Source organism: Montipora foliosa, chromosome 11 (genome assembly GCF_036669935.1).
Source record: "Montipora foliosa isolate CH-2021 chromosome 11, ASM3666993v2, whole genome shotgun sequence".
NCBI lineage: Eukaryota > Metazoa > Cnidaria > Anthozoa > Scleractinia > Acroporidae > Montipora > Montipora foliosa.
This window is the reverse complement of record NC_090879.1, coordinates 19,107,224-19,133,015: the sequence shown is the minus strand read 5'-3', so window position 1 is coordinate 19,133,015 and position 25,792 is coordinate 19,107,224. Positions and strand designations below refer to the sequence as shown.

The 25,792-nt window shown below is 41.0% G+C and overlaps 1 protein-coding gene across 1 annotated transcript; it reads left to right on the top strand.

Annotated features, from left to right (window-relative positions):
- On the top strand, nucleotides 1-21,009 carry LOC137976507 (uncharacterized). Its single transcript, XM_068823876.1, has 3 exons — nucleotides 1-289; nucleotides 13,591-14,610; nucleotides 15,311-21,009. The coding sequence occupies exons 2-3, from the start codon at nucleotides 13,605-13,607 to the stop codon at nucleotides 20,440-20,442; spliced, it is 6,138 nt and encodes a 2,045-aa protein (XP_068679977.1). The 5' UTR covers nucleotides 1-289; nucleotides 13,591-13,604; the 3' UTR covers nucleotides 20,443-21,009.
- The last annotated feature ends 4,783 nt before the right edge of the window (nucleotides 21,010-25,792 follow it).

Genomic DNA, 25,792 nt, shown 5'->3' with positions numbered 1-25,792 from the left:
AGTGGGGAATTACTATGAAACAAAAGCAATCTGGGAGTAAAGTATTGAGTACTGCGAGTAGCCTAGCAGTCGATGTGGACTTTGGGGATGTCCAGGAAAGTTCCGCACGGTCCACACGGAAGTTCACTCTCTTATCCTCCCTTCCCGCCCTTCCACGTTCCGATTAGGACTGGTACCTAGTACGATTTGCATCTCATTTACGCTTGCACCGTCTCGCAGCCACATCCCGCACTTGGCTTTCCTAGTGAATGCAGAGAAGATAACCGAGAAAGACTTCGATTATCGCAAGGTAAGGCAACCTTTATCAAGAGCTACAGTTTAGTTATGCTGTGTGCCTGAGCCGTATCGAAGCAGCAAAATGGCAAATGACAATAATTTCAGCCCTGATGGCCCCCAACTGTACGCTAAACGGATACTGTGTTAGGCTACATAGCTTTATGTCTACCGGGAGAAGTGGTCTTCCATATTGCCAGATGGTTGCCTATCAGGGCACGCATCAACTTCAAGGTACTTCTCGTCACGTTTAAGGCGTTACACGGCTTCGCGTCTCAGTATCTACAGTCCTTAATAAGTGTCAAGACATCATGCTATAATCTCGATATAATCTCAGGGTTCTAATACTCTACTCCTAGCTATGCCATCAGTGAAATCGAAGGCCATGCTAGGAGACCGGGCATTCGCCGTCGCAGCGCCGTCATCGTGGAACTCTCTGCCTAATGAGCTTCGCTCAATCACTTGTGTAAATAGTTTAAAGCTCATCTTAAGACATTTCTTTTAGACATGCATATACTTAACAGAGATTTTAATAATACTTTCGCTAATTATTTATCAATTAGTTTTTACCATATTGTATAATTGTATATATTTCTCAATGTATTAGTAGTCCTTGCCATATTATTAGCTATATATTTATCAATTATTTCTCGTATTTATAACTTAAGAATGCGCATCTGATCATAGGCATGTTATGAATAAATTATTATGAATAAATTATTAGATGTATTTGGTAAAAATGAATCCACAAAACGTGACATGTTAAACGTGTATTATGTTGGGAAAATAAAGTACAGGCGGTTAACCAGCGAAACAATAAATAATGTGTAACACAAATTACAAGTCCTTTTTTTTTCAGTGCAAGCTGCATAAAAATACAGATGTGAATTCCGGATTAGTTCAAGAAAAATCTCTAGTTTGCTATTCGCAAATGAAACAGCAAACAGTTTATATTCTAATTCCTTGCTCCGCTCAACCAAATATAAAACATTTATTATGTAATAAGCAACTACTTTATGGGGTGTGTCAACACGAGCCGTGTATAACCCTCTTTATTATATCTTATCAATCAGAATTGCATAGAATTATCAACAATGTCTGCGCAAAAGAACAAAAACTAAAAATACAACTGAACATAACTCGTAGTGTATAGCAAAAAGTCTACAATAATCTGGACGTAGGCTAATATAATGTAAATACAAAACATGGCAAGCCAATACTTGAAAATAATATCGAATTCAGTCATTGGGTATTTAATTTAGAGGGCGAAGAGGCGGTCGTATGACTCGAATGAATACAAATGAAGACAACGCAATAGCATTGTGACAAAGTGTCAAATAACACCCAAAGGAGGGGGCTCCCCCTTGAAAAAATAATTAACATTACAAAGCATAAATCGTGTCGTGCACATAGAGGACATTTGCTGCTGAAGGGGAGCATCACGGGGCCCGTTTCCATAAACGATTGTGATAAGTTTGTCTTTTTTGTCTTGCTTTTTGTTTCTTTATAGTTTCTATCAAGGTCTTTCAAGAATAGAATGCGCGCTTTAACTAGACCGTATCCTACACTTTCGAAACCCATCGAAAAAATCAGAAATTTGCATAATGATTACTGTAAGCTCGGTTGCACACAAACAAGTTTTCTTGAAAGGCTTGTCTGGTTTTGATTCGACAGGTTTGTCAAGAAACAGAGAAAGACCTGCTCGTCTGGAACTACCCTAAGCACCCCTTTATTTCCAGGGTTAAATTTTAGCGGTTGTACCTAATAAAGGACCGGTCATTGTTTATTTTCAGATGGGCGGCGGGGGATTTTGCGGGGGTTCATTTGATTTCGGAACGAGTGAAAGGGAGGATTATTCGGAAACTGTTGAGCGAAAAGGGAAGTGGGGTGCAGGAATGTAACGTTTTCTTTAAATAGCCCCTTGTTACTGTAAGTGTACCTCAAACATGCACGTTCATCTTGCATGAAGCTCAGCATAAGACTGAACAAAACACAATTCCCTTGGAGGAAATTTTGCTGCTATACAACATTTCCGTTGAGGTATAAACGTTTCAGAATTGCTGTGCTCCTCAGAGGGATCGCAATCAAGCTTTCGACGCTGTCCTGAGAGGTCGCCTCCTTTATAAGAGCAAGAACGACCTCGAAGGCCTGCTTTTAACTTAATCCAGCAGCCACACAGAGGCTCGAGATGCAGACGTCCTTACAAGTTTCTGTATGCTTCCTATAGTTGCAGATGGTATCGCCACAGGTTTCTCCATCCCCCCCGCCCCCTCCAAAGTAATCTCTTTTCTTTCATTTTTTATTTTTTCGATTTCCTTCTCAATTTTCTTTTCTTTCCTTCACGAATTGCTCTTTGCTTCATGAGAACCCGAGAATCATCTGAGAGGTACTCTCCATGAAATGATCGCAATGTCCGAATGAGCGCCAACTCCAAAATGATTCGAAGTCCCAAATTTTTCCACTCTCACCTCAAAGTGATTCTAAAACATTGTATGAACTTACGAATGAATCTGAAGCGCGAGGAAGGGGACTTAGCAAAATTTAATTTTGGATTCTGCAGAACAATTGCATATTTTAGCTCTGAATGGTACAGGCATGAAATACAAGTATGTCATCCATGTAACAATTATTATCGAGGTGTTAAGCGGAAGATGAAGAAGACGAAGCGGATAATGGCGGTTCAACAAGAGCAAATGTTTTTTATTCTTCAAAACGAGGCTAACCGACGTCACGGTTTACAATGATAGCCAATGTTAAGCAATATTGTTACATCCTCCCCCCAAAAATGATTAAGTCTTAACATAGTCCTGGAATATAACTGGTTCTTTGATGACACGGCCCGAGCGAGTACACACAGGTGACGACTGCTTGGTGGTCCTTGCTTCCAGGTGGCTTTTCTGGCCGTTCGCAGCTCTTGTGTTTGGCTTTAGTATCCTGACCCCATTGAGGTCCAGGCAGTGAATCTGGTACAGGCAGTGCATCCGCTGCGGGAACGGAAGGGCTCTTCACTAGGTGCTGCCTATTGCGTCTAAAGCTGGAAGCGTGTGACTGGACTTCATAGGATCGCTCATCTAGTCGCTTTGTCACGTGACCCTCATCCCAACTGTGTTTACCAAGGACAAATGGTTTCATTCTAACTGTGTCGCCAGCTTTTAAGGCCGGAAGGTCATGGGATGACCGATTGTAGTAATGCTGCTGCCTCTTTTGGTTGAGCTGGAGTTGTTCCCTTTCATAGAGGCTGGGTGGGCTTCTGGGCTCCAGGAGCGATCTTGTGGACGGTAACAAGCTTCTTGTTCTTCTCCCCAAAAGACGCTGTGCCGGGCTACTGGCAACACCTTGAGTTTGCGTGTTCCGGATATTGAGTAGAGCTAGGTACTGGTCTTCTCCTGACTTTGATGTCTTGCGTAACATTCTTTTTGCCGTCTTCACAGCCGATTCAACTTTCCCATTTGCCTGGCTGTGGTGCGGTGATATGGTAGTGTGCTCAATGCCCCATGTCTTGGTAAAAGATTTGAATTTACGTGATGTAAATTGGGCGCCATTATCTGTAACCAGTTGTCTAGGAATACCATATCGTGCCAGGTGTGACTTCAATCTTTTGATCACAGTTGATGATTTGGTGTCGGTGAGTGGATCCAATTCCCAGAAGTTGGACTTGTAGCAGACTGTGACGAGGTACTCTTTGTCATTACAGGGCGGCTCCCAGTCCCTGTCCACTAGCGTCACACTGGATCGATAGGTTTTTACTTGGATCGAAGTAGGCTAGCACAGGTGCGTTTGTCAAACGCTTCATCTCTGTAAAGGCTTTCTCGTGTACAGCATCCCACATCCACTCGGAGGTAGGGAGAGCTAGGTCATAGATTGGACGCATCACATCGGCAAGGTTTGGAACAAATTTAGACAGGTAATTTACTGTTCCTCGTAGTCTTTCTACAGATGCTTTGTCTTGAGGAGGAACCATGTTTTGGACTGCTTCCACTTTAGTGGGGTCTGGCTTGAGGCCATCACTGGTTAAGACATGACCCATGAACGGAATCTCGCTGAGACCAAAGCGGCACTTCTCTTTGCTCAAGGTGATACCCTTATCAACACAGCAGTTGAGGAAGGTACGGACACGTGTATCGTGTTCCTCATCTGTTCGACCCCAGATAATCACATCGTCAGCGATACAGCGCACCCCTTCAAGGCCCTCAAGAGCATGATGCAGACGTTTTTGAAAGATTTCGCTGCTGACTTTCAAACCAAATGGGAGACGCAGCCACCGATAACGCCCAAAAGGGGTGGCAAATGTGGTTAACAAACTTGATGCATGATCGAGCTCACAGTGGAGGTACCCAGACTTGAGATCACAAACAGAGAATACTTTCGCCTTGGTAAGTTCTGGAAGTACATTTTCCAGAGTGGGAAGCTGGTAGTGTTCGCGCTTCAGTGCGTCATTTAGAGGTCGGGGATCAATGCAGATACGAATTCCAGCTTTCTTTTCAGCAACAGACATCTGACTCACCCAGTCAGTGGGTTCGTCGACAGGCACAATGATACTCGCGTCCACAAGACGCTGGAGTTCATCTTTGACAACTTGTTTTCTAGATTCAGGCAGGGTGCGTGCACAACGGATTACAGGAGTGGAACCTTCAATCAATGTCAAGTGAACCTTCTTTCCAGGTAGGGTACCAGGGGTGTCCTTAAAAGCCTCAGGAAACTGTTTGAAGTGTTGATTTTCGTGGTTGACAGCATTAACTGCTTTAAACAGGTCATAATGAACACTTATGAGATTCATCTTCTGTGCGGCGGTACCACTGAGGAGAGGTGTGAGGTGGTCTTTAACAATGACGAAGTCCACCTTGTACGTTTTCTTGGTAGCGGGGTTCTTGACTTTCACTTTACACTTGCCAAGAGCGGGCATAGAGGTTTTGTTCCACATCTGAAGATGGACCCTCTCAGGGCGGATAGCATGCTGATCCCTCAGGAAGTGTTTTGGAAGAATACAAACTGTAGCCCCACTGTCTATTTGCATTTTGACAGGTCTTTCGTTTACCTCCATTTCGCAGAAAATAAGCTGGTTTCCAGGACTTACTGAATTCACAAATTCACTTTCGAGAGCTGTTACAGTGCTGATTGTCCCAGTGCTGCTTACGGATGAGTCGGAGGAGTAACCGTCGCCCAGAGAGTTGACACCTTGGTGTTTACATTTCGTTGAGGCTTTAAAGTGATTTCTTTCACCGCAGGATGCACAGGTCTTTCCCCAAGCAGGGCACATTTCTTTTTTCATTACATGAAGTTGGAGACAGAATAGACATTTCTTCTTTCCAGAATGCTCATCATCACTCTGGGGAGGCTTCTTGTGCTGGAGTTTGTTTGGGGCTGACTTCTTTGTCTTCTTCGAAATATCCTTGACCTTGTTGATTTCTTCATTCTTCAGAGCCTTCATGTGAAGAGAAGCAGCTTCCATTCCCCGACAGATTTCAACAGCTTTATTAAGAGTCAGATCGTGAGTAGAGAGGAGTTCTTCACTTGTTTTGTCATCCGAGATTCCTAAGAGTAGGCAGTCCATTATTAACTAGTCTCGCATGCAGTCACAGAAACCACAGGTTTTGGCCATGTTTCGCAGAACTGAAAGATATTCATCGATTGACTCGCCAGAGGCTTGATCTCTACGGTTAAACTGAAAACGTTCAAAGAATTCCTGTGTTTGGCCAAGAAAGTGCTGATCGTATTTGGCTAGAATATCCGCCATTTTATTTCTGTCCTCACCTTCGGAGAATTTCATGCCGTTGTAAAGTCGCAAAGCTTCTATTCCAATCGTGTGCAGTAAAATAGCGCACTTGTAGTCTTCTGGCTGGCTGTTTAGGCCCGTGATAATACAGTAATTATCCCATCGTTGTTTCCAGATTTTCCAGTTGTCAGCCCGATCGCCTTCGATCTCTAGAGGTTGCGGAGGAGAAACTTGTGGCCTTCGGAGCCAGAGCCGGAGCTGGAGCGAGCGTTCCAGAAGCTTGACCGCTAGAATCAGTCATTATGTTTTTTGTTTTACCGCTGCCGTCATGTAACAATTATTATCGAGGTGTTAAGCGGAAGATGAAGAAGACGAAGCGGATAATGGCGGTTCAACAAGAGCACATGTTTTTTATTCTTCAAAACGAGGCTAACCGACGTCACGGTTTACAATGATAGCCAATGTTAAGCAATATTGTTACACTCCCTAATATCCGGTTAATACGCTTCTTCGCCTTTGATCGTTGATCGCTCTACAATATAGTTAAATTTAATCCAAATCCTACCAGCCACAACTTGTAAAGCTTGCATTAAGGACCAAGTGAGGATAGAATAATTTTTAGATGACCATAAGTGATCAAAAGTAGTCTTATCTCAAGTCTGCTACCTACTGAACGATCAAAACATGACCAAATACTTTGATTATAACATGTGCAACTGGAAACGACAAGGAAGAAAAAGTTCGCACTGGAGAAATGACAAACTAATTTTACAGAGAAATACATCTTAGACAAATGTTTGTCACCACAGTTTGCGTTTTGTTTTTATTGAAGTTTAAATTGTCGAAGACAAAGAATTTTTATGGTGATGTTGATCTAGAAATACTTGGTTTGTTCACATCTTGCACCGATGAAGCTTGCTTAGAAGGCCTGTTAATCTCTAAATGATTTGTTGGAGAAGCTGAAAATGCAGTTTTAGAGTTTTTGTCTTAGAAGTCCTAAACATCAACAAAAACATTTGTCACGTTGATACTCTTATTACCTCTTAAAATTTCACTTGTTGCCCACTGTTTCAATTTCTCAACTATGTCTAGGGGCGAATCCAGGGGGTGCCCTGAGGTTCACCTGACACTCCTTTTGGGTTGAAAATCTCTTTTTATTCAATGTTAATCCCTATGGAGGGGACACTCTTTCTGTTAGTTACTTCTTATAATGGAATACCCCCTTCTTGTGAACCTTTATCTGCCCCTGTTGTCTTATAGGAATAAGCTAAAATGTCATGTGACCAGATAGGTAAAATGCTCATGGCTTTGGTACTAATTACTGTTAGCTATTTGTCATATTTTTGATAACATAATTACAAATCATGTTTTAAAATTAGTCCTTAAGGGAAATGAGTATCACCGTTGGTGAGACATAACTGGTATTTGAATCTTTAAGTCAGCTTGAAATTAGATTCCACCCCCCCCCCTGCTTTTAATGTAGAAATTTACATGTTACACCCCTTCGTTAAGCTATGAGTTTACATGGTGCCCCCCCACCCTCCTGATAATTATTGCACAGTCCCTAATATGCTATTTTAGACAGGCAGGTAAAACAATTTTACTGTTGTCAGCTGAACAATGAGGACTGAAGTTACGATATAAAACCCAGTAATCATGGCAATCGCTACTGATTATAGTAAATGAAGATTGCGACCACAGATTTGACAAATCGGCGCTTGAGTTGATGTTTACCTGATACAAATGTGGCTTGACTGCGGGACCGACTGTAACTCGATTCAGTTATGAGTGGTTATCTTTTGAAACAGGTTACCCTTTAAGCCGGAAGTTTCACAATAACCGGTCAACTAATATGCAGGCAGGAGAGGGAGGAGGAAAGCAAATTTTTGACAGACAACGATGTAAGGCATCTGGAAAAAGCAGTATTCAAAGCGATGAATACGAAAACAAAATTTACCAAACCCAAAAACTAGCTTGGGATAGCATTTCCTTTCAGTTTCCCGCTGAGAATCACGAAAAGCGGATGCTTTCACCGGCTACCAAAGAAATCGTCCAGGATATATACTGAAGTAATAACAATAGCAATAATTAGCGCATATTTACATATTCTGATAAATAGCGCTTCACAATCACCATAAAAATAAAATAAAGTTATAAATTATAAAAGTACTTCTTAAAAAGATAAGTCTTAAGTCGAGATTTAATGTTGATGAACGAACTTATATATGAAATGCATCATATACTGAACTCCAGATATGAAATCAAGTACAGCTATGATCTTCGCAGTTATGGACGTAATTTTAGCAATTGCGTAGAGAAGCCTGATGTTGCTTGACAAAGCTTCACAGGAAGGCCATTCCAGAGCTGCTGCTCAAAATGATCTGGCTCCCAATGTTGTAAGCATCTTCAAGTTTCCTTGGGATGATGTAATAAGAGCTTACCAGCAGACCTAAGATTCGAGTTTATGCTAACGAGATCTCTAAGATAAGTTGGTCAAGGCCATAAATGCATTTAAAAGTCAAAAGTAAAATATTATATAATCAATACGCAAAGAAACCAGCAACCAGAGCAGCTCATAAAGCGCCGGTGTAATGTGAGAAAACTGAAGCCAAGAATAAGTGTTCCTGCTGCGTTTTGTACACGCTGTAATTTAGCGATCAGCGCCTTTGGTAAGCCAAACAATAAACCGTTAAAATAGTCAAGACGGCTGGTTATAAAAGCATGAACCAAAGTAGTTAAAGAATCCCTCGATAGATATTTCTTAACACGTCTCAAGTTATGTGAATGGTAAAATATCGCATTACAAGCCTTGTTTATGTGATCAGTCATACTTAAGTTGGGTTAAGGTTTGTAACACATGGGCTTGGACTGATACGATTGTTGCCCATAGTAATGGAACACGAATCTAATTTATCAACCTGTTGTCGCGTGCCGACCAAAAAAAACTCAGTTTTACCATCATTGATAATCATGCAACCGATCTTGAATCATCCGTTTCCTCACCACGTCAATTGACTTTTCCATAGTTTTTATAGCATCAGCTTGAGCAGTGCTGTCGAGTGGTTTTAAACTCAGATACAGCTACGTATCATCCGCGAAACAATGAGCATCAGGAAGATAATGTTCCGCGATCTTAAACACCTTGGAGGCATATATTATAAATAACAGAGGCCCTAAACATGAGCCTTGAGGTACTCCGCAGTCCAAGCGAAAAGGACGAGAAAGAACCCCATGTACAGAAACGCGCTGACTTCTATCAGACAAGTACGATCTAAGCGATCTAAGCTAGTTCAGAGCCGTCCCACGTATGCCAACCTCGTCAGATAACCTCTCTAAAAGTATTTGATGATAAACGGTGTCAAAAGCAGGACTCAAATCCAATAAAATTAACGAAGTGACGAATTGAGAGTTCATCTTAAACAAAATATCATTCATCACCTTGATAAGTGCAGTTTCAGTGCTATGGAATTGCCTATAAGAAGATTGAAGCACAGGAAAGATAGCATTTGAAAACCTGTTGTTAGGTTTACTGATGTCGTCATGTTCACAGTAAGGACATACGCATGGCACGCAAGTAGGAGTAACAATTGATTTTTATTGAATATAATGCTTTCTTTTATATGCTCAAACAAAGGCGGGTCTATATACAGTTTCAATCAAGTTCACCTATTTGGCAAAATCACATTATACAAACTCCGGTGATTTCCTGAGCGGTTTTCTACTAACGTATAGATAACACATGATTAAACTACTAAAAGCGTTGCGGTTATATAAGTGGTTACGTTGGCTAGTTAAGTCATGGTGTTGGAGCACGTATTCTAAAGCCTGTGATCATAAACGTGATTAAAAACAACTTTTTCAGTCTACTTGAATACGTATTGTAAGTTACTAACTGGTCGGTAATTTTTATACAGCAAATCCAATCCAGGTTTACTCAAGACAGGATTAAATAAGCCCACATTTCCAATCATCCGCAAATTCTCCACAATTGAGCGACAGGTTGATCATTTTAGTAATTACTGGTAATATAGCACAGCTGATTACTATAGGTGTTGATATCGGATCAAACATGCGCTTTCCGTTAAAGGGATGAAGCTGTCCAGTGTTGTAGTTGATGAAATATTCACATAGTCAAAATTTGAATCATGCCAACAATCAGCTAGTCTGTCTAATTTGGCATGGATAGCTTTAATCTTTTCAACAAAGAAACTACCCATTTCGTTGGCTAAAACCAACTTGTCATGCACAAGTCGGTGGAAAAGGTACCTCATGACCTTGATTTAGCAACCTCTTTGTTGCCGAGAATAGGTTCCTTTGATTGGAGCTATTTTCAGCAAAAAAGTCTGAGTAGAACTTAAGACGGACTTCATTCATCAGGTAAGTTGTAAAATTCCTCCTCATTTTGAATTCGAGGAAATCACGGACACATCGAGGTCGACGCCATTTTCTTTCCGCTCTCCGCCTTTCCCTAGCTCCTTGACTACCTAATATCTTCATTAAACTAAGGTACGAAAGGCCTCACTATGATAAACTTAGTGACAAGTGGAGCATGACGATCAAGAGCCACAGATAATGTAGAATTGTAACATAGAATTGTAACATAATTGATGGCATTATTAATTACACTGCAGAAGAAAACCTGACAAGACTATTACTCTTCTTAGACTTTGAGAAAGCTTTCGACACCGTGGAAAGGAACTTTATTGAAAAAACACTTGGAATGTTTGGCTTTGGCTCGTCTTTTGTCAAGTGGATCAACATGTGCTGTAACAATATCGAAAGTTGTGTCTTGCTTGAATAATGGTTGGTCTACTGATTTTTTTAAGCTGGAAAGGGGAGTTAGACAAGGCTGCCCCCTTTCGCTTTAACTCTTTATTCTCTGTGTGGAAGTTCTTGCCGGAAAAATCCGAAAAACCAAAAGTATAAAAGGAATAATGATATCTCAAAACGAGGTCAAAAGAATGTCTCTTATTTATCAGCTTAACAAATCCTGGAAAATTTTAGAAAGATGTCGGGCCTAAAAAAACAGAAGCGCTATGGATTGGAGTATACAAGGAAAGTGAAAGTGATGTGATCTTATGCCCTGGAAAAAACCTAGAATGGATTAAACATAAAGGAAAGGCTTTAGGGGTTTGGTTTTCCACAAACCCCAAAGAAATGCTGGAGGCAAACTATGCAGACAAATTAGCTAAAATCAGCAACTGTTTGGCATGTTGGGAATTACGAAGGCTAACTCTACTAGGTAAGATTACAGTACTCAAGAGCCTGATAGTGTCTCAACTGGTTTATGTTCTTTCACCGTTACCAAAAAATCAAAAAGTGTTGGAGGAAGTCAATTCTCGGTTTTTAAAATTTCTATGGAACGATAAGGGGGATAAGATCAAACGGAATATAATGACTAGCGAGTACTCTGAAGGTGGTCTAAAAATGATAGACTTAATATCATTTAATAAGGCTTTGAAATCCACTTGGGTTAAAAAATACCTTGACCCAGAAAATCACGGAAAATGGAAGCATTTGTTTGAATGGCAATTGCATCGATACGGAGGCCCGAGCATTTTCAGAGGCAACCTGAATAAGCAGGATACGTACAAATACGTAACTGCAACACACACATTTACCACGGAAATTTGACATCTATGTTCTGAAATAAGTTACGAACGAAATGTGAAGTCTCTTAGCCATTTCTTATACGAATAGACAATAAATCCGTTTTCTACCAATCATGGTACTCTAAAGGTATTCGAAATGTCGCAGACCTACTAAAAGATCGAATTTTTTTCTTTCCTTACATAAACTAAAACACCGCTTTAACGTGAAAGCAAATTTTCTTACTCTACTCGGCCTTCAGTCTTCTCTACAATCGTTAACAGAAAAATACAAAGACAATCAATGCGCCGGCGTCTGTGAAAGCTTCCTTGAAAGACTCTTTAAAACCCAAAAAGGCCAATAAAGTCGTCTATCAAAAGCTGGTTTCGATGAAGCAGGTATGGCCTACTCAGAATCAAGAAAAATGGATTGCCGATTGCAAACTCTAACGGGACGACCTGATTGATTGGACAGCGGTCTATTTATCACCATTTAAATGTACTAAAGTAGCTAATTATTTTTCAGTTTAAACTGTTGCATCGTCGTCTTGCTACAAACTCTTTTCTTAAGAAAATAGGAATAAAAGAAACTGATCGGTGTACTTTCTACAAATTTGAAGTGGAAAGTTTAATCCATCTTTTCTGGTATTGCAGAGTCATTTCGCAATTTAGGCAAGGCTTTAGGCAGTGGATGATAATCAATCATGAATTCGTAGAAAATGAACTTACAGCTGAAATGGTATTGGGCTTAGAACCTTCTCTTTCCAGCAAGAAGACCTCCTGTCTTGCTCTCATTGCCAGATATTTTATTTGGATGTACAAAACACAGGAAAAGCCTCTTGAACTGGAAAATTTCAAATCTTTTGCATCAACCTTTGTTTCGCCTCCTTTTAATGTGCCCCATGCCTCGGATGTCTTCCGTCCATTTAGCTTTAAATCACGGAGAACTGATCTACAACCAAAATTGTGAGACGTACGACGAATGCCAAGTAGTTCAGCACGGGCGTATGTTATAACTCGACTATTCGTATACAGATCCAAGACATTCAATAGATTTCCATGTCGATTTCGCCTCTTCAAATTGTTTTGAATTTGAAGTCTGCGGACCAGGATTAATTGAAATGTCTCCAAAAATTGTAATGTCTAGAGGTGGATCATGACCAGGAATTAGGAGAGATGTATATCCGTGCTTTGTCCAAGATACCAAAGGAACCTTGGCGCGATGATATCCAAAGCAAGTATGGAATTCAGAACTGCAAAGAGCGCCATTTCTATCGTTCCAAAGCAAACTACATTAAGATCAGCTTGGAAACGTTTGGCAATAATTTGGGGGTATAGTTTAATGCAGAGGCAATCTAGGTTTCATTTTAAGGATCGGCATCATTTCGGGATAAAATAAAGTACCTTGTTAAAAAGAAATTACATACCAGACGAAGTAGTTTCAAAGCGTCCACCATCTGACTGTTCTTAAACCAATGAGCATGTGTTTAAGCCACTACCCATCCTGAGCGGTAGAGAACTAATTTTGTCAGCAAAGAATCGGTTTTGTGGATGCGATTATTGAGAAATGCAGTTGCCCTGAGTAAGATTCATTTACGTTGCTTGTTAATCCCCTTCAATACCAATCCGAAATCTTAGTCGATATAATGTAATGCATTCCACTCAATTTATAATCTTAGGCTCATAACGGTTCCCGGCCAGCCTCTACCTGCACCCACACCGTCCCTTCGCCAAGTTTTCATTGGGAGTAGGGATTCGAGTAGGGATGGCGTAGTGGTGAGAGCACTCGCCTTCCACCCGGCCGTGGTCGGGGTTCGATTCCCAGTCTTGTGGGTTGAGTTTGTTGTTAATTCTAGTCCTCGCTCCGATAACTTTTTCTCACTGTACTTTGGCTTTTCCTCCTCCCCAAAAACCAACATTTCCAAATTCCTGTTCTATTTTGGATAGCACCTTGTGTGTTGAATACATTGACACTCAAATAAATCAACTTAATTTATTTTTCTTTCTTTCAAAAAGTGTGTTACATAGCCATGGCGTCCACAAGCAGCTCTAAGGCCTTCGTGCAACTGACCTCCCAAGAAGAAGGAAATTGGCTTTCTCTGGGACGTGCCTTAACATCAGTCCTCTGTCAAGGCCTTCGCGTATTCATTAAGCAAGAAGTGGAAACTTTCTATAAGAATGTGACAGCTGCCACGGCATCTCCGCCTGCTGGACCCTGCACATGTGTCTTTGATCCAGGAAGGAAAAAGAACCAGTATCATGACATGACCAACTGTGCATGGGCAAAATTCCTTCAGGCGGTTCACCGTGGCAACAGGCCTAATTGGAAGCAAAGTGACTCCACCAAATGGCTAGACCCAAATATTGGACCATGGGAGATAGCCAAGCTTTTCCTCCCTGATATTGGGGCACACGCCATCATAGAGAGCGTCGAGGATATGGAAATCACTGGTATCCTTAACTTATTGTTCTGGTGCAATCACTTCAATGTTCAGCGGCCACTCATAAAAGATGTTCGGGACATCCGAAACACCAAATGGGCACACGTACCGAAGTTGGAATTGTCCGAAGCGGAAAAGAAGGCTGCATTCGAAACAATTGAGAAACTTCTTCAAGATCCAGAACTGGCTGGAGATCCTGGCGCTCAGAGAGCTTTAAAAGATATTGTGGCCCTTAAGTCTTCATCCGATGTGCACATATTCAAAGCTGAGGTTCTCTCTCACTACGAGGAAGCGATTCGCAATGATGTGACGAGCCTTCAAAGTGAGTTGAAGACGCTGAAAAAGAAAAATGAGAAACAACGAAGTCGCGTGGAAGGGCGACTACGTAAGTTGCAAAAAGCCTTAGAGAAGCTTAAGATAGAGAAAAGAGCTTCGGTGTCTCTATCAAGTGTTGTGTTAATTCGTGTGATAACCTTCATAAATTTCTTGGCCGGAAGTGCCAAAGGCATACAACAAAAATTGGTTACCAACTGGCTGATACTGGTGCTCCTTTTTTGTCTCCCTGGCATTTTGGATCACAAATCATACAAGGATGGTAAGCCTACACAATGTTCTTATTTTTTGACATTCGAGAGTTTGAAGCAACATTTGTTTGTTAGCGTATTTAAACAACGTGAAATTGTCGTGGGATGTTGACTCGGATGGGAAGTCTATACTGTTTTTCACCCTGTTTTCTTATCAAATGAGAGGTAGTGAGACGAGGGGGCGGTATGAGGATCCTGATATCCGCCTCAACATTTAAAAGTCCGGCTTTTTGTTAAGTGTCGTCGGGATATAATGCAGCTCCCTAGCTCGGCTACGCTCTCGCTTCTGGTAACCTTCCTCCACTTACCCAAGTTTACCCTATTTATCTGTTCTAACTTATAGCTCATGCAGTTAAAATTGATACTAATATTAAATTGCCTATCTCCCTTACCCAGTGACAATGAATTCCGATAATTTAAGTCTACCAAAGACATTACATGAAGAAGTAAATCTTATTCTGTCCTTTGCCTTCTTTTTATCAGAAGATTAAATCCCTTAAAATGGCTCATTTTCCGTCATTTTAAATTCAAAAGGGAGCAATCGAAAGATTGGGAACTAACTAGCTTGTGAAGTCAACCTGGTATCTCATCCTCTCTCATCATAAGATTAATGGCTTGTCTCAGAGTCAGATTGACTTTCAGACATTTTGTCAGCTAGGGGTAATAGGCACTTAATTTTAAAGAGTGCAATTTAATATTTCTATATTTCAGGATGTCCCGTCGAAGAAAACATTGTTCCATTCGACACGAAAGAGTTTAACTTGACGGATTACTTGGCTGTTGCTCGAGAGAACTTCATCGGCCGTCGATGGTTGTTTCAGGAGATAGAGAGTGCGTTCAACCCTGCATTCCAGCATGTGCCTGGTGTTTTAGTGATCGGTGACCCGGGAGCTGGAAAGTCTGCTCTGTCAGCTCAGCTGGTGTGTTCCCGGACGTCAAGTCGAACCATTCACGACCATGTATTAGGATACCACCTCTGCAAACATTCGGATAAAAATACACAGAATGCAGGGAAGTTTGTTCGTAACTTGGCGCAGATGATAGCTAGTAGACTACCAGAGTATGGCTATATCGTCACTAATAGTTCCTTCATTGAACGTTCACTGAACACTGACTGTGTCACCATTCAAGATCCTGTTGGGTGCTTCGAACAAGCAATATTAACACCCTTAAGAAGCTTGACGAATGAACCAAAAGAGAACTGGTATATCGTCATTGATGCCCTTGACGAATGCCTCACTCAAAGTGAAACAAATCACAGTATCGTGTATTTGCTCAACAACAAACTGCCTCGATTTCCGTTGTGGCTGAAGCTGGTGATGACCTCTCGTAATGAGTCAAGTGTTTCGTTAAATTCAAACAGCATAACGAAGCTAATCATTGATCCTGAAGACAATAGAAACATGGAAGATATCGAACTCTTTTTGACCACAAAGTTTTATCAAGATGGTCCTTTACTTTACCAAATAAAGAGCTGGTTTGGCTACAACAGCATAGAAAACACTGCAAAGTTGATTTCTGCCCTGTTGAGAAAAAGTCAGGGAAATTTCTTGTTTGTAAAGGAAATGCTTCATCACTGGGAGACTTCCAAGGCAGGAAAAGGAGATCCATATGTACTACCCGAAACCCTGGGAGAATTATACAACAGCTACTTTGAACGATTGTATAATCGGCCGGAGCAGTTCCAATCTATTCGACGAGTGCTGGAATTACTGGTGGCAACATTTCATCCCATGTCGCTGAAGGAAATTTACGACGTTCTGAGAATGAGGGAGGTACATCTGGATGAGGACTATGATTTTAGAGATAGAATGAAAGAATTGGGTCACTTTCTGAGATATGAAAAGAATGACACGGTGACATTGTATCATTTGTCGTTAACGGAATGGCTTACAAGCGAAAGAAACAGAAATAGTCCATTTTACGTTAGCAAAAAGAGAGGGCACGAAGTGTTTTGCGAATTCTATTTTAGCTTAATTGCGGGTGGAGACAAGACTGCATTGGCAAAGCACATTCTTACCTTGGCACAGCACATTGCTTACGGTGGCTGGAAGGAAGCCTATGTTAACGAATTTCTCAGATTTCCTTCTCAGGTTGTCAATTCTTCAGACCCCGAAAGTAACAGGACTTTGTTACACCTTGCAGCTACAATAAATAGCACAGATGTTTTGGAGCTGTTATTACGTCATTTTAGCTGTATTGATTGCGTCGATAATCGTGGAATAACACCAGCATTTCTGGCAGCAGAGCATGGTCTTGTACACAATCTGGCGTTAATGGTGAAAAGAGGAGCCAGAGTGAACCGTAAGACCAGGTCATTAGTATCCATTTACGAAGTGCAAAATACTATAAAAGATACCGTATCAGATCAGTGTGGGAAAAACAATCCTATGTCCTTTCCAGTTCTTTATTCGAAATCAAAACTTTTGTCGTCCACAATGCTTCACGCAGCAGCTCATGGAGGACATTTGGAAGTAGTTTTATTTCTTCTTGACAACGGGGCTTTGATTTCGACAGTTGATGGTGTTCATCTGACGGCGCTTCAGATAGCCGCTGAGCACGGACATTTGGGGGTTGTCAAAGCGTTACACGAAGCAGGTGCAGTTCCAGATCAAACAGCTCTTCATCATGCAGCAGCAAACAACAGGTTGGAAGTTGTAAGGTACCTTTTGCAAATGGGTGTGCAAGATCGATGCATGAGATGCGATGGCTCTTTCTACTGGCTGCAAGCAAAACACCGTTTGCAAAGCCGAACCAAAGTACTTCGAAAGTACTTTCGTTTAAATGAAAGTTGCCTCAGCGATGATACGGAACTCAGACATCTAAAGGACGGCTGCTTCAAACGAGAGGAAAACACCAGTGTCAAGTTTGGGGAGCTTTTTGACGACAAACATTTAATTTTTTGCGAAACTGCGCTACATACAGCTGTCTCGACAGGGAAAATAGCGGTAATCAAGGAACTACTCTCCAAGGGCACGGGAGCCTTGGCGTGTACGGATTATACAGGAAGGACTCTCTTGCATGAAGCTGTTCGTAAAAATAACAGTGAAATAGTAAAGCTATTGCTCATGAAAGACCACACAATGATACATAAAACATGCAATCACTGGCAAAGCGTTCGAGAAGACAGTGAGAAGGTGTCATTGACATTGAATCATAACGAAGCTATGGAATACCATGGAGATATCTGTCATTGTGGATATACCCCACTTCATCTAGCTGCTCGATATGGGTACTGGGAAATCGGACTTGATCTTATACGTAGAGGGGCAGATAAGGAAGTTCGAGACTGCTTCGGAGCGACACCTCTTCATCTGGCAGCTTGTCATAATCAAAGAGACTTTGTAACTCTCCTCATGCATAAAAGCGTCGATGCTAATATCGACAGTAGGAGTTCCAACGGATCGACAGCACTCCACAGCGCTGCAGCATGTGCTGCCGTTGAGGTCATCCAGCTACTTCTGTACTATGGAGCAAACATTACGGCAGTTGATAAAAACGGCCTCTCGCCACTGCATTATGCAATTCTTTACGTACATCCAAGCCAGTTTTATCGGAAAATAATCTGGAATGAGACTAATGCCTGCGGTGCCATTCATCTAGTAAAGTTTGACCGGAGAGGCCGTCTAGCTCGTTTTTATATAGAAGACAACCTTGTTAAAAACACAGAACATTATAGATGGTTAGATACATTTATCTGTTTGATTATGTATGTTTCCGACGTAGATGCGGTTGACAAAGATGGTCGATCATCATTGCATCTGGCAGCTAAAAATGGTTTGGCTGATGCCGTCAATGTTCTCCTACTAAGGAAAGCAAAATTTGAAATATGTGATAAACTTGGTAAAACACCACTGGAAATAGCGGTGGAAAATTCCACAGTAGAATTTAAACCTATTAAGTTCATTCATGGCGAGAGTTTTGATCAGCTAAAATGGCAGTTACGTGATCATGAGATGGTCGTCCACCTTCTTCTCTCATCTGGTGCTTCCTTCAAAAAATGCAGCCGTAATGACACAAGCTTGTTACACCATGCTTTAGCAAACAACCAACCATACATTGCTCAACTTTTAGTGCTGAAAGGAGCCAGTACCAATTGCAAGGATAATCAAGGAAGGACACCGCTCATAGCTTTTCTCCATAATGGTGGCGACTGGGCTAGCTTTCCCTTTAAACACTTGAATAATTCGGTTAAAATAAAATGTGGCAAGCCATTTATGTTATCTGAGCTTCATTTGCTCTGCTATTTGCCGCCGAAGGTAGAAGATGATAACTTCTTCCAACGCGCTATCTGTGACCATAAGACGTGCTCATCGAAGAAGAGTCCTTTTATTGAGGCTATTGAGAGCCATAGACTAAAGTACAAAGTCATCGACTCTTGCCTGGATGCCGAAGGATTTACACCCCTTCACAGGGCTGCACAAGGGGCCAATATAGTGGCTGTTCGTAGCTTCATTAAACACGGTGCAAACCTTTCCTTAGTGACTCCACAAGGATATGATGCACTGACGCTGGCTGCTCTCCATTCCGGGGGTAATATATGGCCAACCCTTTTCGGAAATGAGACAATGCTAGAAAAGGACATGGCCTCTACAGTAGCGATTGAGCTTCTTCACCATGCGATGAAAACTCGCGGTTTTCAGGTTGTTTGTGACGACAATAAACCCGAGCTGACTCTCTATCATTTAGCAGCGTCTCGTGGGCTAGTAAAGTTTATACAAGCGATCCTTAAAGAAGAGGCACAGCATCAAATTGACGTGAATTGTTCTAACAGTGATGGCATTACCCCCCTTTACTTGGCGAAAGTATTCAGCTTTCAAGTCCCAAAAGGAGATTTTAATCCATGGAAAGAAGTTGTAAGGATAATCGAAAGTCATGGAGGCAAAATGTCATTTCCAAGTAGAGATTCTGAACTTATCACTATCTATAACAGGTTGTACGGTTGGATTCCTAAAATCATTGATGTCAAACTAAGGCCTGACGTCCGCAGTTTTGTTGTTGGACTACCATCTACATTTGAGTACTGGAAGAAAAATTCAGTTTATTGTAGCCTTCGCAGAAATGAAGAGAAACGTTTCCAGATTGGTTTTCCTTCGTCGGTGGGGATCATTCTGCGAGAGCTTCTGCGTCAGCTAACATTAATAAACCGAAGAGGTTTTGCTCAAATCGTGTCCTTGGCCTTAGACGACATTAAGTTGTGTCGGTCAAAAAGTGGACTTTTCTTATTGAAAACTTTATTGCTCTTAAGTAAATATAGATCTAAAGTCTTAGCGAGAAGTAGATTTTCGAATCAATCTTACCACTCTTATCAAGCCATTTTGTCCATTCTACCAGTCCAATTGTATTATTTCATGAGGATGTGGCACAAAGAGGTATTTGAGAATTTTGCTTGTACTAAGATGGTGGCTGGTATGTATCGACCATATTTCGTGGACGACAGACAACTGAAGCGACTCATAGCACGGTATGAAAAAAGTATTCCAATCTGGTATTTAAGTCTCATTTGTTTATCATTTGAGAATGCTTTCAACTTTCATCGATTGCATTATTTAAGAAACAGTACCAACCTGGAGTTTGTCATGCTATACCACGATTATCCACCCTTTATAAAAGGGCGAATTAAATGGGCAGTTAATCAATTAGGCGTCCAAACTGATTCATGGCCATTCGAATTTCTTGTTAAGGTTTCCTTAGGGCTTTACCAAAAGTATGATTATTTAAACGTTCTTAACGTTGGGTTAGAACCAAAAACTCGTGTTCCGCTTCTTTCTGACAAGATGGCACAGATACTTCAGCAAGCAAGAGAAAGGTACAATGCATCTATGTACAAAAGAGATAACTGACGAGATTGCTTTCAAATGTATGTCTTTAGGCTACTGGTATATATAACTTTTAAATAAATTTTAAATCTATGATTTTGTGGGGTATTAAGTACCTAGCCCCAACTGTAAAAGGCTGTAAAAGTTTAATTTTTTTTATCGTTAGATTGTAATTAGTGCATGGACTATCGTAACAGAAACATTGAGGTACATATATACGCGTATGCAGGTTAACTTCCAAATACACGACTACCACATCGACCCAAAAGCCTCCTATAAAAAAGAAATGGGCATATTTATACTAAAAAAAAACCCAATCCAATTTTGACTGATTCAAGTTTTCTCCAACTCAAGCTACATTTTAAATTGCACTTGTAAACGAGCAGCAATTTATCTCTGCGATATCGCGGGGATTTCGAACAACTAGACCCTCCGTGAGGGTACACTGGGCTGCCTGTGGTACGTGCAGCGTTCCAGGCAATTTTTTTCAAGTTGGGGGGTCATTAAGACCATTTATTATATGGTTTGTGTTTGTAGCTGATATAACGCGCGCTCTGATTGGTTAATTGTGACTGAATTGTAGGTCATTATTCTCCTGTAATGCCCACGGGCCGATTACGGGCTTGCAAAAAGGAAGCAAAAGGTAATTAAAAAACCATATAATAAACTACTTACTAACCGAGCTAGCTCGAGCCGTACTGGGGAATATTGGCCCTCGATCGTTTTTGTACGGACGCTGCGCTCGGTCCGTACTGCCACGACCTCGGGCCAATATTCCCCAGTACGGCCCTCGCGCTCGGTTAGTAAGAAGTTATTAAGGGGTCACCCAGAGGTCATACCAGCAGAGAGGCCCTTTGGCTCACAGGTCCTCACACGTTCATACGACGAAACAGATCCTTTTCTTAACTCTTTTTCCTTCTTTCCCAACCGCGAGAAAACCTCGGTAAATCAGCCCTCGCCAAAAAATGTTTTTTTTCTCAAAAAATATTTAAAGTTAGGGGGGAAAAAATACATCATTTTAAAGCTAAGAAAATAAGCTTTCCAACAGCATATAACTTATTTATAGACAACTGAAACATTTTATAAAAGCGAAAGTTGAACGAAAAAATTTAACACTGAAAAATAACAGTAAGTAAGTAAACTTTATTTAAACACGGAAAATCATCAGTTACAACTGTTTTACATGATTGCCGTGTGGGAATCCGATAGGTCAGATACTTGCTTGATTGTGCGTTTGAACTGCCCAATAGAGTCAGCATTTCTTAAGTATTGGGGCAAATTGTTCCACAAACAGGCCCCGCTATAACAGAAACTTCGTTTCAAATAATTAGTATTTGGCTTGGGTAGAGTAAGTTTACCTTCTAAGTTTCTCAAGTTATATTCAGCATGTCGTTGACTGAAAAGGCGTTGAAGGTATTCCGGGGCAAGATCGTGAATTGTTTTTTACGTCGAAGAGACAGCTTCTCCCACTTAAGAGTATCGAGAAGGAAGTTAGAGTTCGTATCAAAGGGTAATTTAGTAATTACCCTAGCTGTGCGATTTTGTAATTTTTGCAGCTTATCACTTGACTGGCCACTTAAGCAGTCCCATACAGGACTGCAGTAATCAAAATGAGGTAATATTAAAGCGTTATAAATTTGAAGCGCAGTATTAGCTGAGATAAAGTGCCGTATTCGTTTTAAGGCTCCTATAGCTGAAGAAACTTTCCTGCATATTACGTCTACATGATTTGACCAAGAAAGCCGATCATCAATGGTAAGACCGAGGGATTTAGTGCGATCTACTCTCTTGATAATTTCGTCATCAATTCGTATATTAACCTCGTCACATTGAGTGTTTAATCTCTACCTAGATCCAATTATCATTAACTCGGTCTTAGCCACATTTAAACTCAACCTGTTGGATGTCAACCAACAGTTAAGGTTACTGAGTTCAGGAGTTAATGCAAGTTTAAGATCTGTTAAAGTTTTTGCAGTTAGGGTTATATTGGTACCGTCAGCAAACATTCTCGGGGAAGCTTCCCGGAGGCAGTTAGGAAGATCGTTAATATACATTAAAAATAGCAAGGGACCTAATATGCTGCCTTGCGGAACCCCACAAGTAATAGTGCGAGGAGTTGACAGTCTTCCATTAACGTTACATCTTTGGGTCCGATTGCTTAGGTACGATTGAAACCAAGTGATAGTTTCCTGGTCGGCCCCAAAGTATGACATCTTGCTGAAATGATTTCATGGTCGATAGTGTCGAATGCCTTTTTAAGGTCAATGAAAACGACGCCATTCAGGAAGCCATTGTCGATGTTAACAGACCAGCTATTTGTCGCCTCAAGCAAAACTGTAATGGTACTGTGTAAGGAACGGAACCCTGACTGGCAAACTTGACAGCAGTTTATTATCATTTAGGTAATGGTAAAGTTGGTCATAGACAAGTTTTTCAAGCACTTTCGAGACTACTGGGATAACGGAGATGGGGCGATAATATGTTTTCCAGGCAAAATATGGTCATTTTAGCATTGATTACGAATTTTTGGATGCAAAACTAAAATTTTCTGCAATTTATCTGCTTTCTTGGACATAAATTCGACCGAAAACTGATGAGGCACGAATATTTTTAGATTTTTAGGAATAATCGGATTGGCGATCAATAAAAGTGTCAAATTTGCGACCCGTTGCTAACGGCAACGGAAGCGATCGCATTGCGAATAATTAACCTCTGTTTGCCAAAAACCACCCAAATAATCGATTTTTCGACGGACAATTCATCCCAGAGGATAAAACTGTTCATTGGACATGTAATAAAGGTAAATACGTTCGAGCGAAAACAAGCGAATATTTTGAGGGAAAACACAATTATGTGAGATCAAAGGAACATGTGGTGAAGACACGCAATTCTTCAGTGTTCTAGATAACAGCACACTTGGTAAAAGACGGCTCGACGGGCGACAGCATACATGCCAACTCTCCCGCATTATCCGGGAGTCTCCTGGATAAGGAACGCATCTCCCGGTCTCCCGTACGGGTCATCAAATCTCCCGGATAAAAACAACTCTGGACATTTTTGCTCCATTGGAGGCTCAAATTGTATCCCCAAGTTTAAAAAAATTGGATTTTTTCAAACTTGTTTCATTGTTTGTTAACGCATTTCTTCATCTCCGAACAAAACAGAACTCTGTTTGTTATCACAGCCATATAAACGATTGATTGATCAGGTCTTTCCGTTTAACCAATAAAAATTCTCGACATAAGTTCTCTGTTTTCCTGCAAATTTCCTGTTCAAAATAGATTATTCTTGTATTCTGAAGGACTGCTGGGGCGGAAGGGGTAGGTGAGTGCGTTTTTGGGGGGGAAGGGGGAATGAGTGAGTTAATCGTTGGGAGGGGGGGGGGAGGGTTGGGAGACCGGATGGAAAATATCTCCAGATTTTAGATCTCCAGAGGTTGGCATCCCTGCAACAGATTGTTGTCGAAGTCCATTACTCGTCGCTTTTAAGATTCCACCGCCTGTCTTGTTCAGTATCCAATTGACTTGCCATTATTGAGCTTCATAAGGGTATATTTTGTTCAAAGATCCACTAAAACGCCATTCCCGTTACATGACTTTCGACGCCATTGCCGGTTAAGTTAATCGTTCTACTGTGTCCACCAGAGAAATCTACGCATTTCCCACTACCCTCTCGATCCTAAGAAAATACGCGTAGAAGGCTCTATGCACAAAGACCCCACTTAGCAGGGGAGTGACAGGCAAGACTTTTACCGACACGGAAAAAAAATAAAAAATGAAATAAAAACACCCAACAAATGCCACCGTTTTTCCGACTGGGATTGCCATACTAGCAACCCAGTAAAAATTGGATATATATTTGGGGCTTTTAACGTATTGACGCCCTTAATTACGGGGCAAAAAACTTCACAACTGTGATTCAATTGGAGGCAGTTCTAAATAAGTGGTTATCACTAAAATGACCAAAAAAGATTCAGCAGCTCAATAAAAATAATTTAAGAAGACGACACTGTGTCAGAAAACACAAAAGACTTTGTAAACTCTCCTAAATCGTTTTCAAATCCTCAAAAAAAAAAAAAACTAGAAACAGAATAGAAAGGGTGAAAAGGCCAAAATGAAAATAATCGAAAGGTGTTTAACGAGAAAGTGTGTGTATTCTGGGAGACCACAAGCATCCATGTCTAATACAACCAACCTGAATCGGATCGTCTATATCATAGACGATCCGAGTCGGGAAGAGTTGACCCGTCTTGGCTAATACAAGTCGTGTCACCGGAAGTCAGGTCGCACGAAAGACAAAGTAACTTGAGGCCACGTTGGCCTTTATTCGGCCTTCCAAGAGGCAATCGGAAATTGCAATTTGATACATCACCTACATGGTTGTAATATTATGACAAAGTTAGCATAACGAGATATGAATCCTTTCTATCTTTTATTTCCACTATGGCATCTTAATTAGAAGAGAATGATTTGTATATAACTTCACCACAAAACATCGCGATAAAATATTAAACGTGGTAAAAAAACGTAAAAAAGTTTAAAATGCGACGTTTCAACTTAACTTAAGTCATTATCAAGCAATGAAATAAAAATTAAAAGGTCGAAAACGAAGCACTCGAAAACAAAGAACGAAGTACAAAGCACCCAATAGATCGAAAACGAAGGACCCTAAGTCGAAAACGAAGCACTCAAATTCAAAATCGAAAACGAAGCACCCTATTTTATATTGAAAGAACGCTTCGAACAGAGGCAAAACCAAAATTCTTATTGCTGAGTAGAAAAAAAATCAACTTTTCACTAAAGAAGAGTTTTGTTTTTCGTTTATATCAGATAATTCATAAAATCGATCATTTTTTCGGTGGTTTCTTACTACATCCTTTTGCGCTGGAAATAATTGTGACTTAGGAGTTTCGAAAATTCTTTACAACACCAGTAACATTTCCGAGCTACGTTTATATAAAGTCTGCTACGAGCCTAGAAGGCCCATCAGGCCGGCGCTGTTACTGTAGCATGAAGCGACTAGGAGTATTTCTACTCCCCCCTGGATGGGATGCTAGTCCATCGCAGGGTTATCCCAACATTTTCACCGGTATCCATTTATACACCTGGGTGGAGAGAGGCACCGTGAGAGTAAGAGTCTCTTGCCCAAGAACACAAACAATGTCCCCGGTCAGGACCCGAACCCGGACTACTCGATCCGAAGTCGAGCGCACTAACCATGAGGCCACCGCGCCTCCCGCTACGTTTATATACATTTGTTTAACTTGCACACGTGCAGTGATGACCCTCTCTCTCATAGGACACTTACGTGGTCAACACGAATGGTTGAGCAACTCACCCATAATGTGGAGCTAACTCCGATGAGGTCGTAGAAC